Raw genomic sequence first — 17,312 nt, 5'->3', positions numbered from 1 at the left:
CAGTTTTTGGAACTGCAATACATGTATGGAGTTTGGTCGGAAGACTCAAGCGAACATTCCGAATGAGCCTATCGAAATACGGACTTTCTCTTGATTTTCTTGTCCAAGAAAGGAAGGCCAAAATTGTATCTGAATAATTTTCCTTCTTCCAACTTGGAGTTGGTGTACAGAACGGATATGAGGTGGCGATGCATGCTACAAGATGCTTTTCACACAGAAAAACGAACAAAATCCCAAAATCTGCAATTCCTTCAATTTACTGCTGAGAGACCAAATTTTTAAGACTGTTAGCAAACGAGTCCCGGAACTTATTCCACTCGTCTTTGGGGACAAGATTATCTTTTCGGAAATTGAAGTTCAAAAAGGAAACCCTTTTGGTCCACTTCTCGTTGCTTTCGGAATCCATGAAACCATCCGCTTTATAAACGCGAAACTGAACCACTGATATCTTGATGATGCCTGATTTGAGGGCTTCGACGATGATTGGCGGAATATTTCTGTTTTAGACCGATGTGACGTGGAATCCCATACTTTATAAATTATCTCGACTGTTTTCGCGATGACCTTCCACACAAATGTGAACAACCCCGTCATTGGTGGCTCTCACTCTCCAATACTGTTGCCAACTTGGGATTCGTCACTCCTCAAATATGCCTAATTTTTTGATTGGAGGCCTTGTCTCGGCTTCCGGGTTTATTTCTTTATATATTCCAGTCTGTCAAATTGATGGCATTTTAACCACTGCTATAGGGAGTATTGTGGATCAAGTATTTTTGTCCGGCGTTTATTGGGATCGAATCGTCAGATTTCCTAGTATGGCAGGTGCAAGGTCTCAAAAAGCGGAGTGTTTGCAAATAATATTAAGCAACTTTGTTTAATAATATATTCTGTCGTTTCAAATTATATATGTTTAATTAAACTAGTTTCTTTACACATACTGTCATTTTGTTCCGCAGTTTTTATCAAAAGTGTAAATTGTCATTTTTCGAATATTTGGAATTTATGATTAATATGCTAGTTGAGTCCAAATCAAAACTTAATGCTGTGGGAACGTCTTTAATTACGAATTATTTCATTTTGATATTGTTACTTTTTTTACTTGTTTGCTTTAGGTAATTGAGTAATCTGTCCTGCCAAATTTATCTCATTTTGTTGTCCAATGGTGCACAGCCTAACTTTCCACCCTCAATTTCCGCTTCCATTCCCACTCCTTTGGTTTTTCTTCAACTCCTATCAGCTTTCCGAAGTCAATCAATCATTCCTGCCAGAATCCCAAAATCAGCCAGACTTACCGTGGCTAAGTCCCTCTCGGTTTTGATCGACCAGGCACTGTCTTCCAACGCTTTTGGAATCTGGTTCAAGTTATTCTGTTTCTTCCCTGTCTGCCTTAATTCTATATCAATTCGCTCACGTGATGCCAAACACGTTTTCTCCGCACAGCGAACCAAAGATCGCTGTTTATCCTTTGTTCATTCAGAATTCAACTCTGATTGGCTGTCCGTCCCTTGTTCTCCTTCTAGTAATGAGTCGTCTCCCAAACTCCTACATTCTAAACCCAACGATTGTGAGTTTATTGTCAAACTGGATGTCAGTAATGCTTTCAATTGTGTCCGTCGTGACCACATGCTAGAGGTGGTCTCAAAACGATGCCCAGAGCTCTGGCCAATCGTAAATCTTGCGTATTCTTCACCAAGCTGCCTTTTGTTTCATGGCGAAACCATTATGTCCGAATGCGGTATTCAGCAGGGTTACCCATTGCTGTTTGCCCTCTCTGTTGACCATATTGCACGCAACCTTGCGTCCAACGTCAATTTTTGGTACTTGGACGATGTTACTTTTGGAGGACCTTTGGATGTCGTCATGGATGACATTAACAAAATCACGTCTGGTTTCGCGGAGATCGGTCTATCTTTAAATGGTCGCAAATGCGAACTCGTAAATATTTCGTTATCCTCGGGGGCTCTTTCTCATACATTTTCTTCCCTATGCGGTCTGATTGCTGGGTTAAGGCTCACACCTACCAACGATCTAGTTATTCTGGGGTCACCAATTTCTGAACATGAACTTTAAAGACCTTATCGTCTAAATGGGACGAAATCAAGCTGCTTACCGAGCGGATCCGCGGGCTTGACTCGCATATGGCGTTTTTCTTGCTGAGGAATTTCCTTTTTATTCCGAGGCTTACATACATCCTCCGTTCTTCGACTTGTTTCGTGGCTCCCGATTCTTTATTTGCAATCGACAATCTAATCCACACTTCGCTGATATTCCATCTTAATTCGAGATTCACTGGTTTCGGTCTTACCCGTGCGTGCCTACCTATACGTTTCGGAGGGATCGGGATTCGTTCCTGCAAGGACCTAGTCTTCCCTTGCTATCTCTCTTCGACCTCGGCATCCAGAAATTCGGTCTGTTTGGTTTTTTTTCCCTCTCTCGAACTTAACGAGCTTTTTGAATTCTCATCAGCCTCCCGTATTTGGTTGTCACTCGGTCTGAATTTTCCGACGATCCCTTCAGTTCAAAAGAACTGGGACGAAATCTTTTGCTCAGGCACTCTGTGCAAACTTCGGTCAAAGTTGGACCAAGTCCAACTGGCATCCTTAAACTGCGCTTGCCAGCCGCATACGGGAGACTCGATGCCTATCTGAGGTCATCAATTGTCGAATTTTTGGAAAAATTTACAGAAAAGAGAGTATTGAGAGCATCGGGCCCTTGTTTCCGCCAAACAGACAAAAAACTGTCGATGTTTATAACTAAGAAGGGCACCCTTCAGAATCGCAGGAGGAGGTGTTCCAACGTGGAGGTCAGAAATCAGTTAAAAGTTGAAATCGACCATCTCAAGACGATGATAATAGAAATTGGCAAAAAGAAAATAGAAAAATCATGGAAAAAAGAATGCCGAATGCTGGATAAGAGAAATCCGAAGTTTTGGAAGGCGTATCAGCGACTGAACAACGCGGAAGGGAAAGGCGACAATATTGTGTTAAAGAGGCAAGATGGAAAGTATATCCACTCCGATCTTGTCCCGGATGAATTAAGCTGAATCAATTATTCCATCAAAGGCCTTTGAGAAAGTCACTTAAGGCTAGAATCTCTAAATCTTGTGAATGGACCTCTATGCGAGGCTATTACCGAAAAAGAGACACAAGAAGCGATAGCAGGGCTGAAAAACAAGGCCCCTGGATTTGACTACATATTTGTGTTACTTCTTAAGAAGGCTCCGAAGATCCTCCTACGGGCTCTAACTATGCTTTTCGACGCTAATTTTACCCTTGGTTATCTTCCGCCCACTTGGAAGTGCACAATCGTTCGTATGATCCCGAAACCTGGGAAAACAAGTCTCCTAGCAGAAAACTACAGGCCTATAAGCCTGATCTGCGCTTTTTCGAAGATTATGGAGAAAATAATTTTTGAAAGATTTTCATAACATGTTGAAAAGAATAATCTGCTTTCCGATGTACAATGGGGTTTTCGTCCTGGTAAATCAACGGGAAACTGCCTGAAGGTTCTAGAAAGGGAACTTTCTTGGGCAATACGTAATAAATCTTGCACGACCGCTGTGTGCTTGGATTTATCGAAGGCTTTTGACTGCGTTTGGCACCTTGGACTTCTGGAAAAAGTTTTGGAGACTGGCGCAGGTGAAAAAACATTCAAATGGCTAAAGAGTTATATCAACGAGAGGAAATCTTATGTACGGTGCGGAAACCGACTATGGACTGTGTGGATCTCAAAAGAGGTGTCCCTCAGGGTTCTATACTGAGCCCGCTATTATTCAATCTTTTTTTTGCTGACATCCTGTTACCTACGGGTCGATCGAGTAATCTCATTGTATACGCGGACGACATTCTCGTGACTGATGTCTCGAGACGGAGTGATCTGTCATGTCGAAGGCTCGAACCATACCTTGCCAGGATAATGGAATGAACTCATGAAAAGGGTCTAACGCTGGCCCGTGAAAAGAGCACAGTGTGCAGGCTGTCGAAGCGGAGGATCGAAACTGTTTGTGTCTTTGGAGTTGGGGACTTAAAACTTTCGCAGAACCTCCAATACCTTGGGGTTACAATAGATGCCAGAGGCTCCTATGGAAATCATATCGATACCCAAAGGAAGAGAGCCGTTAAAATCCTACGAAGCCTGATCAGATTTCATCTGAGTCCAGAAACATACATCTACGTTTACAAGACATGTGTACAGCCGGTTCTCACCTACGGGTTTGAGTCCTGGTATGGCACAGGTGAGAGGGTTTGTCTAATTGACAAACTCGAGAAAACGAGGCGTTACGCCATTAAGTTGGCCTACGGTCTCGATCTCAAAGAAAAATTGGATAACTCTTATGAATCCTGCGTCCCCAAAATACAGTCCGTCCTGGTAAAGGCGCGGTTGTTTTTGTAGTGGACGTCAGATATCTAAAGTGTCTATCAGGGAAATATGCTGTTCAGTAGAGACACTCTGGTGCCTCATTCTTTTTAAAATTTCTCGTCGTCGATAATGGCTAGTTTTTCTTGTCTTCCTAACTAGTAAAATAAATAAATTGTCAAATTTATCTCGTGGATAATTGTTGTTTTTTGGCTAAATATTGCCTTAAAGACAATTAATACTCGATAGGGATTCACTCCGTTTGGGTATCTGTAATCGCCTTGGACTCCCTGTCTGCAGACCTCACCCATGTCGTTGTGGGGATAAAGTTGACGCCTTTGGGCTACATCGCCTTTGGGCTAATGAGCGCCGGCCGATTTCCTCGGCACACCGAAATCAACAATCTAATTCACAAAGCTCTGGAAAGAGCTGATTTCCCTTCTATTCTGGAACCGACGGGCCTTGTTTTTGAAGATGCAAAACGTCCAGACGGCTGTACGCTTTTCGCTTTTGAATCCGGAAAGCAGCTCGTTTTGGAAAAAAATAAACTTAATTAATTTTATTAAATGACCCAGTAGAATTATGTTTATGGTAGATATGTAGCCTGGCGGATTGCCAAACTGTTTCCCCGGATGATGGCAATTGAGAACCGTTGCATTAGCCAGTTCGCCTTCCGAGGATCATGGGTGCGCATTGAGATTTTGGCTCCGAGCTTGCGAAGGAACTTTTCAGTTTTTGGACCGAGAGCACCCGACGTCTCCGCCGCGATTGGCACCACCGAAAACTTCTCCGAGAGGGCAGAATATTTTAAAAGCTTTAAATCTTCAGCCTTCTTAGCTGCAGATTTGGCCTCCAGAGCACACGAAGTTAAGTGAGAAGCAGAAAAGGTGTCGCAGCAGGTTGCATCCCATACGAGGCCTTTTCCGCCTTCAAAGGGGAAAAGGGTCATCCCGTCAGGACGCTTCCCGTCGCCGCGGTCAAGACCCGGAGGCTCGAGGACCGAAGGAAATCCCGCCGAGTCGAGGGCCCTCCGTATGATGTCATTCATAGCAGAGTGCCTCGGGAAACGTCCGGCACTCCTCTTGCACGATAAAGGGTGCAGACCGAAAGGGTCAACAGTGCAGCCACAGCGGCACGTGTGCGGGACACATTGCCTTAGTCCGAGTCGCAGAGAGACTCCGATCCTTACCGCTTCATCGTCAAGGAGAGTGCCAAATGGGGCGTTCGGGAATGCACAAAGCCAAGCTCCGCTAGCCGGGAATGCTGCCGACAGAAGGCAAGCGCGGCGGTGCTGGTTGGACGACTCGAGCAGCAGATTGAAAGTTTGCATGCATCTAATTCGATCCCAGGCTCGTTGAGACATCTGATTTTCCGGAAAGTCAAGACCTTGTTCCCTCCAGACTTCGCTGAAATGAGTCACATTTGTGTCCAAGGAAAATTCAGAAAAGGAGCGTAGAATTTCCATGACAAGTGTGTGGCTCGCGGAGACGGAAGAAAGGTAAGCGGGTAGCGATAGGTCGGAACATGAGCGGATGCCGAGCCCTGACTGTTGAATTCAAAATGACTGACAATATTAAATGTTATTTATATAATTTTTTAAATGTTCGAAATTTATCGAATTAATTGAAATAAATTATCACGTGTTATTAATGTTTTTTTTCTTCTGTTGTGGTTCTGGTTGTAAAATTTTATTTCATTTTTTCTTGCTATTAATGTTTTATTGTTTAATATGTTTGTTTATTTATTTGTTTGAAGATTAATTAATTTGACTACTGGTAAAATATCTTGGAGAAAGTTTATTTTGCAAGCGAATTTATATTCACTTTATCAATTAATTAATCTCCATTCATAAGAACTTTTTACATTAAATTATATTCTATTGTCTATTTGGATTTTTTAGTATTTCGATCTTTTTCCACTATTTTATTGATTATTTTTTTATAGTTGTAGCATCAATTTGAATTAATAATTCCTCAAGCACCTTGTTGTATAGTGCCAAATCAGGGGAATTATTATTCATTTTATTTTCATTTTTGATAATTTCACTTTTATTCCCAAAGACAGAAGAAGCGAGTTTTTTTAATTCATAAATTAATTTCTTGTGACCGGTTCATAATGAGATACGGTTGAATACGAGCCGTTAAAAAATCGATAATTAATATACCGATTCAAAAGGCCAATTAATATGTCACGGTCCACGAGTGTGCCTATGCCGTAGTGAAAGTATCACAATTTAAATATTTATATATTTCCTGATTTTATAAAATATGTTTTTAATAACTAATATATATAAAAAAATTGAGTAAAAAATTTTTTAATTAAAAAAAATCTATAAGGATGGATTGACCCTAACTCTAACCCTAAGGATGCATTAACTCTAAAACCTAATCATTTAAAATTACAAAAGAATGTTTTTATAATTTTTTTAATTGTGAAAAATGTTTTTTTACCAAAATCCCCTCATCATTCTCAACTTCATAGTTGTCGCCATTCTGTTTCACAACTTTATATATAGTCGTATCCACCTGGTCGTAAAGCGGCATCGTTCGATGTGCCGGATTTGTGTTAAAATCTTCTCTTATGAGGACAGAATCACCACTTCCTATACACGTTTCATCATCCTTCCATCTCCTTCTTTTTTGCATTTTTTCCCCTGCCCTGATTGTGTTCCTCAATGCATCATGACATGCCTATCAACATGCATTAAAATAAATTACCTGAACTACTTCCACCTTGGGTTCAAACGCAATTAGATTATTTAAATCATCGCAATTAATTTTTGGAGGATACTGACAGCCAGTAAAAAGTAAGAATGGAGTTTTTTGTGTTGTCTCGTGGACGGTCGTATTGTATCTGAATACGATCCTTCCAAGAAATGGCATATAACTCCCAAATGTTCCTTCTGACGCACTTGTTGAAGACAACCATCTTTTAATCGACTGATTAAATCTATTGAATGAATACTAAAATTATACCTTTCAACTTGTCTCTGAACCCATGGTGCACGAGGACGCCCAAAAACATGTTTGGTCCCAAATAACGTTGTACAGGGATTTTCTTAATTGATCAAAAAGGCGATTTCGACCAAAGTGTGTTAAGTTATGCTCAGTCTAACATGAATTACTTATTTATTTATGTACATTAATGAACTGAGTCTTGAGTTCTGAATTTTCTATAGAGAAGAACCGTAGCTTCATATCACTGTGCTAAACCATAACTTAGAATCTAAGTTATAACTTAGAATCTAAGCTTCATATCAATGAAATTTAAAACTGTATAATGACAAAATTAAAGTTCATAAGAATTATTCCTTCATAATCAATTGAAATAAACCAATATAGAAAAACATAAAAACGACAACAAACTAAACTACGTGTATAGCAGCGGTTCTCAACCTTTTTTAGACTGGGGACCACTTTTGCACTATAAAATTTTGTGGGGACCACCTTAAATAAAATAAACATTTTTTGGTATTAGCGCACAATTTTTGGCCTCGTCAGGGCCAGGTTTAGACATGTTCGAATATTTATTATAAAAATAACATGAACATTATGAAAATAACAGAAAATTTAATAGTAATTTAGTGAGATTTCTGATATTGTTTGCTCAGAATAATTTTACTTATATCAGGCTCTATGTTCGACAAAGCTACTCGCATATCATCTTGTACCCGTAGTCTATTTCTATATTTGTTTTTAGAAAAGTCAGACACGACATCGCCATTTCAGTGATAAGTAGTGGCGAATGCAAGTATTGATTCCAATGCAGTTTTACTCAAAATGGGGAATTCTTTCGCCATCTGACACCTAACAATAAAAAGTAATTATTAATGAGAATACCAAAAATCTAATAATGAAGTACATTTGAAAATAATCTGAGCAGACTGATTACATGGAAGTTCAATCAAGCTCTGCTGAAAATTGAGTTCCTGATATTCTTTAAATGAGGTCAAGAAAGGTTGAACGATCCAGTTTGGAATTGGGTCTTCAACAGGAAAATAATCATCAAATTTTGTCTTGAGATTTTCCAGATGTTTGATTATCAGACTTAGAAGAACATTATCCGGTGGGTTGTGTCCGAGATGATATTCAAGCATTGGGAACATTGATGTTATTCCTTTTTTTATTTTCATTATCCACAATAATAACTTTTTTTAAAAGCTATTATTATTTGATTGACCTCGACAATTGATATATAAAGACCTTTAAATAAATTAATAAAAATTTTACCCTGCATTGACAAATTAAACTCATTTAAAATGTTAAAAAATCGGCAAGATAATACATTTTCGATTTAAAAGTAAAATCATCGAATTGATCGGCCCAATCATGCTGCATATTATCACGAAAAAACAGAGATCGCAGGGGAAAGTTCACAAATTCTCAAAAGGATTTTCCCCCTTGAAAGCCACCTAATTTCAGAATGATAAAGTAGTATAGAATGATCACTTCCTAACTCTTCACAAAGAGTTTGGAAAATTCGATGATTAAGTGGTCGAGATCGAATATAGTTTATCACTTTTACAATAGTGTTTAGTGTTTCTCTTAACGACGAACACATAGTTTTTTAACAAAGTGCATATTTGTGCAATGCACAATGTCTTGTAACAATATCAGGAACCAAATCCTTAACACGAGTAACAAGTCCAGATTGATGACCAATCATCGCAGGTGCACCATCAGTACATATAGATCCAACTTTATCCCATTGGATTTTATTCGTCTTCATAAAATTGTCAAAAATATTAAAGATGTCCTCTCCACGAGTGTGTCCATCCATCTCCAAACAAAATAAAAACTCATCAATAATATTCTCATCATCAACAAAGCGAACATAGGACACAAGCTGACAGACGTTAGAAATGTCAGTTGACTCGTCCAATTGAATACTTATTCTGCATTTACTTTTATTGATTCTTTTAATTAATTGCTTCAGGATATCAGATGACAATTCTGAAATTCTACGGGAAATTGAATCGTTGGATAATGGTATGTCCTTAAGTTTGGTAACTGCATCCGGACCAAACAAAATTCGAGCCATTTCAAGAGCCGCTGGTTTGATTAACTTTTCACCAGAATTATGTGCAGCTTTGTTTTTTGCGATAATCATTGAGACCTATTTGTTTTAGATATAAATTAAAATTACAGCATATGATACTTCTAATCTCGGTTTATCTTGAGATTTATTAAACCACTAAAGCTTTGGCTGTGAATCAAACTTCGTTCTTTTGACTTTAAAATATTCATGTGAGGAAGAATTTTCTGGGTGTACAGACTCTTTGTGGCGCCTAATAGTAATTAAATAGTATTTTATAATTTTTACAAAATAAATATCTATATAATAAAAAATAATAAATTAGTTTTAAAATTGCATTCTATGTTGTTTTATGCCAAAAGACTCTAGATTGGAAAAAAATAGTTGATAATTTGGAAAAAAAATTTTAAAAATCGGTTTAGCAAATAAAAATAACCCACCAAGTAAATTTTTATGAAAAAAAATTGCTATGGAGGCACACCTACGGCATAAGCACACCACTGGACCGTGACATAATATAAAGGCAAACGTTCCGAAAAAAACGAAAAATTTTATTTTAAAATAAAAGGCTGTTAGTAGAGGGTATAATTAAGACCTTCGGCATTTCTGCCTTTTCAGTCCCGCACACACGCTCGCCTCTGAGCCGCAAACTAAGACTTACCGTCTTACCTGCCACCCAGACATTATCTTTTCTAAGACCTCAGGGAGGCCTTTGAGTGTCCGTGAGTTCCACTCGCCATCCTAAGCCAATCAATAATGTCTTTATATCAAATCAAATCAAAATTTATTCCAAAGACAACCGTTAACCAAAAGAAAAAACTAACTAGGTGATCCCGACTAATTTGATCATTGCTCTCAGCTTCGCTCTGTGCTGCTCACGGAATCACGTGCGTCGTGTCGTTGTTTTTAAACGCTTCTCCATCTGTGTGAAATATATGACGAACTCTGAAGAAAATCGAACTATGAAAAAACCTGAACAGTTCACTCGCTCCCCGACAGTATGTCAGTCGTGCCTCGTGTCAAACCCCCGCAAACGGGGAATCCACTGCGCCCTCTGTGATGCCCATTTCCACCTGAGCTGTGTATCTTTGTCTAAAGCGACTGCAAGCGCCTTGGGCGTATGGCACTGTGCCCGCTGCCTCTTCAACTCAAAGGGCGCTGGGCCAAATCGGGGACTCTCTCGTACTACTACCCCCCACAATCTCTCGACTGAGGAATTTATTTTGTCCCTGTCTTCGCTTCGTGGCACAAGAGACATCCCTCTTCGTATCCCCAAACAAGCACGCCTGACGGCCCCTTCCTGCTTCGAACAAATTATCTCAGAAACACTCAGTTCCAAAGAAGACCTCCCGTGGTTCCGTATCTTCCTGTTTGCACCTCTCGTCCTGGGAAACAAGCACGAGCCGTCCAATCCCGGCAAGGGAATCTCGTCCGCAATTAAGTCTCGGGCAGTTTCCTTTGGCGAGGAATGCGACAATCTTGTCCTACCCTTCCCTCTTCCCTCCTCTCAGAGGAAGTCCGGCTTATGCGAAAATGGCATCGGACAGGACGCCAGGATGATCGATCGGGTGAATCGAAAGCTCCTCGAAGGAGACGTGAGAGCGGCCTCCGAGTCTTGTGCTCCGGGGACTCTGTTGCCGAGTGTACGTCCAGAACATCAACTCTGCTGAGGTTAAAGCATCCGCCGGCCCCTGAAGACCTAAGGCCTTGGACCCCCCCCGAAGCCCCACACCGATTATCATCACTGAGGAATAAGTTCTGTCAGGAATCAGATCTTTCGGAGCAAGCAGCAGCGGGGGAATTGACGGCCTTCGGCCGGGGCATATCAAGGACATGACTTGTGCGATCACCGGGGAATCCGGCTCTCGTGTTCAATCACGAAACTGGTCGGAAGGATCATCGACGGAAGGATCCCCCTCTTCGCGAGGAATCTCTTTTTCGCTGCCCACCTTCACGCTTTTCAAAAACCGGACGGAGGTGTCCGCCCAATCGCGGTTGGCAACTACTTCAGAAGGCTCTGCGGCAAAGTCGCAGCCAGAAGGGTTGCAACGAGAATCGGAGCCGAGCTTTCGCCTACGCAAGTCGGTGTTGGTGTGCGTGGCGGCTGCGAAGGAGCTGTTCATGCCACCAGGGGTTTCTTCTACATGGGCCAACGAGTTACTGCCGATTTTATCGCTGTGAAGCTTGATATCACCAACGCTTTCGACAGCGTGCGCCGCGATGCTATTTTGGAAGCATGCGCTCGAAGAGCACCAGAAATAATCAATCTTGTCTCGCTTGCCTACGGCTCGGAGAGCAGTCTTGTATACGGGAATGAGATCATCCGTTCGGAGACCGGCGTGCAACAGGGTGATCCGCTAGGGCCACTCCTCTTCGCGATGACAATCGATGAGGCAGCTCGCCTTGCTGTCTCTCAATTTAATCTGTGGTATCTTAATGATGCCACTTTGGGTGGCCATGCTGACCACGTTATTCGGGATGTCGAACACATCGTACCAGCACTGGCTACCCTCGGCCACTCGGTCAACGCGAAGAAGACCGAGATCATTAATGTCTCGTGTTCGGAGGCCGACTTCCGATCTGCTGTGGCCCGCCTCAGAGCAACCCTGCCTTGTGCGAACGTTACCTCAATCGATGATGTCACCTTTCTCGGTGGATCCCTGTCCGACACGAAGCTCCAATGCATGCTTTCCGCCAAAGCCGAACACTTCCAAAGACTTTCAACAAATCTTTCTATCTTGACTCGCACACTGCATTTTTCCTTTTGAAGAACAGCATTCATATGCCGAAACTCATTTTCACCCTCAGGAGCAATCCCTGCTTCCTGCATATGGACCTACTTGCCGCATACGACGTAATCCTGAAAAAGACTGCCGAATCCGTCCTCAATGTACACCTCGATGGTCCTGGATGGGCCCAATGCTCGCTCCCATTGAGATTCGGAGGTGCGGGAATCCGCACTGCATTCGATGTGGCACTTCCGGCATATCTATCCTCCCTTTCGATGTGCAACAACCTGGCCTCTGAGATCCTACTCAAATCTTTCGGATCTTGCCTGGATGGTGCTTTTTCGGATGGGCTCACTACCTGGGATCGCTCCTTTTCTGAGAGGCCCGAAGATTTCTCCTCCCAACGTGCCTGGGACTCTATTGCATGCCGAGCGCGTGTGTCTGAGCTCTCTGCAACCCTTGATCAACACCGCCTGGCATGCCTTCGTGCGGCATCCGCCCCTCACTCTGGTAGCTGGCTGAATGCTCTTCCTCTCTCCAGCATCGGGACGTTGCTAGACGATGCTGCCATACGCATCGGAGTGGCTCACCGTCTCGGCCTGGATGTTTGTGCAAAATACCGCTGCAGATGCGGTGAAGACGTTGACGAAAGGGACTGCACCCACTTTCCTGCAAGAGGAGCGCAGGCAGGGAACACAGACACAAGGCCCTCAATGAAATCGTGAAGGCCGGTCTCGAAATGGCGGGCCATTCGTGCCTCCTCGAACCGGTCGGACTCGATCGGAGAGATGGCAAAAGGCCCGACGGGATGACAATATTCCCGTACTCGTCGGGGAAGGCCCTCGTATGGGATGTCACCGTTGTGGATACCTTTTCGAAATCGAGGATCCATTCTTCTGCGCCAAACCCTTGTTCGGCTGCAAACCACGCCGAAAAGATCAAAATACACAAATATTCTTCGCTCACAGACCGCTACCGCGTGACGGCAATCGCCCTGGAGACCGCTGGAGTTGCAGGAAAGGAGACTGACTCGTTCCTCAAAGAGGTCGGGAAGTCCATCGGGAGGAGGCTCAAGGACTCGAGAGAGGGCCTCTGGTTCCGCCAGCGCATCGGCCTGGCCATTGTTCGGGGCAACGCACACTGCGTCCTCGCCGCTGGAACTTAACGATTTTCGATGTTAGTTGTTTTTGTAAAAGTAAAAAAAAAATAAAAAAAAATAAAAACATTTAAAACACATTTTACTCGACTCAAGTTAATTGATTACATCCATAAGGCGCTATAAGGAAAATGTCATTAAAACTCAAAAAAAGCAGATGGGCATCCAATTCTACTTTAAGAACATTAATAATGCTTAATTACTTAAAATTTTCTGGATAAAAGTTGTTCCTATTCAAAATTTAATTTACACAAAAGATTGATTTTATTTCTCAAATTGGCCATTTCTCGAATTGACCACAAAAACACGTGGAACCAAAAATGGCCAATTTCAGAGGAGTCACTGTATTTACATATTATGCTTGGAACAAAATAGAAAGTTCCTTAATTTTAAATTGTTTCATTCATGCAAAATGGACTCAAAACAATGAAAATATTAATTATGAAAATCCCTTAATTGAAAATTATGATAATATTCTGGAAAAAATGGATATTATTGATCCGTTAGAAGAAAGTCTTTATATTGAGATTGAATATAATGAAATTGAAGAACTTGAATTAAATAATTCAGAAAAAATAGAACAAGAAATTAGCGAAGAACCGAGTGAACAAAGTCAGAAAGTTGTTACCATTAACGAGGCTTTTATCGCTTTAAACAAATTAAAAGAGTTCTATAATCAAGAAGAATTCTTTAATATAGAAAATCTTGAGTATATTGAAAACATTGGATCTTAAGTGATCCAAACTCTAAGAAGAAACAAGTCGAAACTTACTGATTTTTTTGTTTTTAATTAATTATTTTGGCTTAATAATTTAAATTATTAATGGATTAAAAAATCGATAAGTCTCTCGAATCCGCCAGATTTTGCCGATCCCCGAAATTGGCGGATTCGAGAGACTTTACTGTACTTTTATTTTTCGCCTTTTATTAAAATTATCTCGTCGATGAGGAAAGAGCATTCTTTGGACCTAAAACAACGAGTTGTAACTGCCCACCAAAACGGTAAAAGTTATGGAGAGATTTCTAAATTGTTGATATTACCAAAAAGTACTGTTCGAAATATTATTACTCGATGGAAGCAACGCGGAACTGTTATGAATAAACCAAGATCGGGTGCTCCAAAAAAGATATCTCTGCGTTCTTCTTCATTAATGAAAAGATTAGTTACTTCAAACCCAAAAATAACTCGAAAAGAATTGGCCGATAATTTAAAAATCACAGGAACGTCAGTGTCCCTTCGTACAATCACTTCTACACTACGCAAAGAAGGTATCAATAAGCGAAGGCCCCGTCGAGTTCCGTTATTAAAGAAAATACACCTTTCAGCGCGAATCCAATATGCAAAAAATCTTTTGAACAAAGAAAATGAATTCATAAACAATATTTGTGGTCGGACGAATCAAAAATACAACTTTTCGGACTGAACTACACGCTTTCAATTTGGCGCAAATCAAATCAGGCGTATATCCCAAAATGCACCATACCTACCGTAAAGCACGGGGGAGGTAGTATCATGTTGTGGGGTTTTTTTTCATCAACAGGTGTTGGTGAACTATTTGTAATTGATGGAATGATGAATTCTCTTAAATATTGCGAAATTTTGGAAAAATGTCTTTTACCTTCGGTCGCGAACTTAAATTTGACACAACATTGGACATTCCAGCATGACAACGATCCTAAGCACAAGTCAAAAGTAACCGTTAAATGGTTAGAAAAAAACAAAATAAATGTTTTGGAATGGCCAAGTCAATCGCCAGACCTGAATCCCATTGAAAACTTATGGAAAATATTAAAAATAAAAGTTGGCTTAAGAAAACTAAAAAATATCTAGGAATTAAAAACAATTTGCTAAGAAGAATGGAAAAATATTTCTAAAGTAGAATGTCAAAAACTAATTTTTTCTTACAAAAAACGATTGGAAGCAGTTCTGCTAGCAAAAGGGAATGGAACTAAATATTAATTGGATTTCGTGCCATTACTTTTTTCCCTCAAAAAATTGACTTTTAAAAATAAATTGTTAATTAGTGCACTATTAAAAATTCCCTTTAAGATAGTTTTTTTAATAATTTATCTAAAAAGTTCCATATTACTAATTTATTTTTTGAAGTAATGTATTTAATAATTTTTTTGAAAAGAATTGTTAAATTTAGTCAAAATTTGCAAAGGTGCCATGACTTTTTTGCCCAACTGTATATACAAAAAACAACCAATTAAGGGACAATGCCCAAAAATTTTCAAATTGTATGTGGACAAGGGGGCGATAAAATATCTAAGGGGGCGATGAACCAAAAAAGGTTGAGAATGCCTGCATTATACGATGGATTATCAAACAACAAATATGTTGTAGTAGATCAACAAATTTTCCAGGAAAATGTTAACATTTGAATTTTATGCACATACGGACGGCAAAGGTTAAAATTAAAATAAAAGTATTTCGGAACACCAATTGAAAAGTCAATATTTTACAAAGATTTAAGAATTGTGAATAATAAAGAGATTAAAAAGTAATATTTTACAAAGATTTAATCAAATTTTGATCAAAGAAAAATACAATAAAGTTGATAAATCATGAAATACCAATAAAAATGAATATATACAATAGAAAGAAAATCAATTAAAAAGACGCATTCAATTGAGATTAAACTAGTAAGACAATAGGCACAAATTAACTTGTAAAATAACTTTTTTCAAGGTATTCTACATGTACCCAATATTTAATCAGCAATAAAATGCATATAGAAAATTATACTTTAAAAAAATTGAATAAAAAATAATAATCAACGTACAAAAACAAAACAAAGACAACGCGTGCAGAACACGATAATAATTCGATATTTTTATTTATTTCAAAAAATAAATATTTTTAGAAAATATATAAGTTATAATTCGATAATTGATTATATAACTTTATTTTTGAAAATCCTTGGAATAGAATTGTTTTTATGTTCAAAAAACCAAAACCTAACGAACAACGAGAAATCGTTAACGAAAGATAAAAACAAAGCACCGAAGTGTTTCTTTCAGTGAAACGCCTAGCATAGTGATCAAACACAAGTTTTCTTCAGGACCATCGGGATTGTGGGCGCAGAGGAGACTTGAGAGTTTTCAAACCTTCCTCAAGTTCTCTCTGTAAGCCAATTTCACTACGAGACCTTTTATCTTTTCCAATTATATACATGAGAACTATCCAAGATGATAATTTTCAATTTATTTATTAACAAGAAATCTATTTAAAATAACGAATATTCAAAAAAGGATTAAATTTGGTTTATTATTTTGACGAGGAACATTAAGCTCTGAATTAATTTCACTGGATTCTGCTGCCTCTTCTTTAATGACATGATATGTTAATAAATATCTTATTTCTCATACAAAGTGACGGAATAATTTGTGGAGAGTCCGTATCTCGATGTAATCTGCCCCTGTGGTTTCCAAGAGGTTATTTTTTTACCGATGACCACTGCCCGACGGATTAATGATAATTTGTAATATTTTTAAGCATTGGTAATATGGAATTTGTTTCTCAATTACCAAAGAAAAGGAAGCCCTGTCGATCCACGTTTGCTATCATTGTTTCAAGGTTATCGTAATATCTATAAATTTAATAGAAAAAAACATTTCTTTAATGTCAAAGTGTGATTTTTAAATGATTTTATAGGATTTGAAAAAATATGAATTCACCGATTCATTGAGCGCATAAGCTGACAAAGTTAATTATAAAATGTCACCGTCCAGATAGGTCGGGGCGCCAGATCGGTTATGTATAAAATTTTTAATAAAAACTACCTTCGAAAGTTATTTTCTTTTTCTGTTCATTCTTTTGTTGATTTTAATATTATTTTTGCCAAAATATTGAAGTTACTGAATTCATAAAAACCAACATCCAGTCATTTCCAGATAATTACCGTATTGATTTTGCATTTTATTTAAAAACGCTTTAACCAAGGTTAGCCAAACAATTCTCAACAATAAAGTTTATTAGAAAAATCCATTTTTAATTTGTAAAAATGTTGTAAATTTCTATTTTCATCATTAAA

At 39.3% G+C, this 17,312-nt stretch overlaps 2 protein-coding genes across 2 annotated transcripts; one reads left to right on the top strand and one right to left on the bottom strand.

The window, feature by feature from the left end:
• Positions 1-8,922: 8,922 nt before the first annotated feature.
• Positions 8,923-9,465, bottom strand: LOC115228529 (protein ZBED8-like). The gene has a single exon (XM_029799099.1). It carries the CDS (start codon positions 9,463-9,465, stop codon positions 8,923-8,925), a length of 543 nt encoding a protein of 180 aa, XP_029654959.1.
• Positions 9,466-14,219: 4,754 nt separating this feature from the next.
• On the top strand, positions 14,220-14,699 carry LOC115228528. The gene has a single exon (XM_029799098.1). It carries the CDS (start codon positions 14,220-14,222, stop codon positions 14,697-14,699), a length of 480 nt encoding a protein of 159 aa, XP_029654958.1.
• Positions 14,700-17,312: the final 2,613 nt, after the last annotated feature.

Source organism: Octopus sinensis, unplaced genomic scaffold (assembly GCF_006345805.1).
Source record: "Octopus sinensis unplaced genomic scaffold, ASM634580v1 Contig10815, whole genome shotgun sequence".
Taxonomy (NCBI): Eukaryota; Metazoa; Mollusca; class Cephalopoda; order Octopoda; family Octopodidae; genus Octopus; species Octopus sinensis.
Note: the sequence above shows the minus strand (reverse complement) of the source record. Positions and strands in the feature narration are given on the sequence as shown.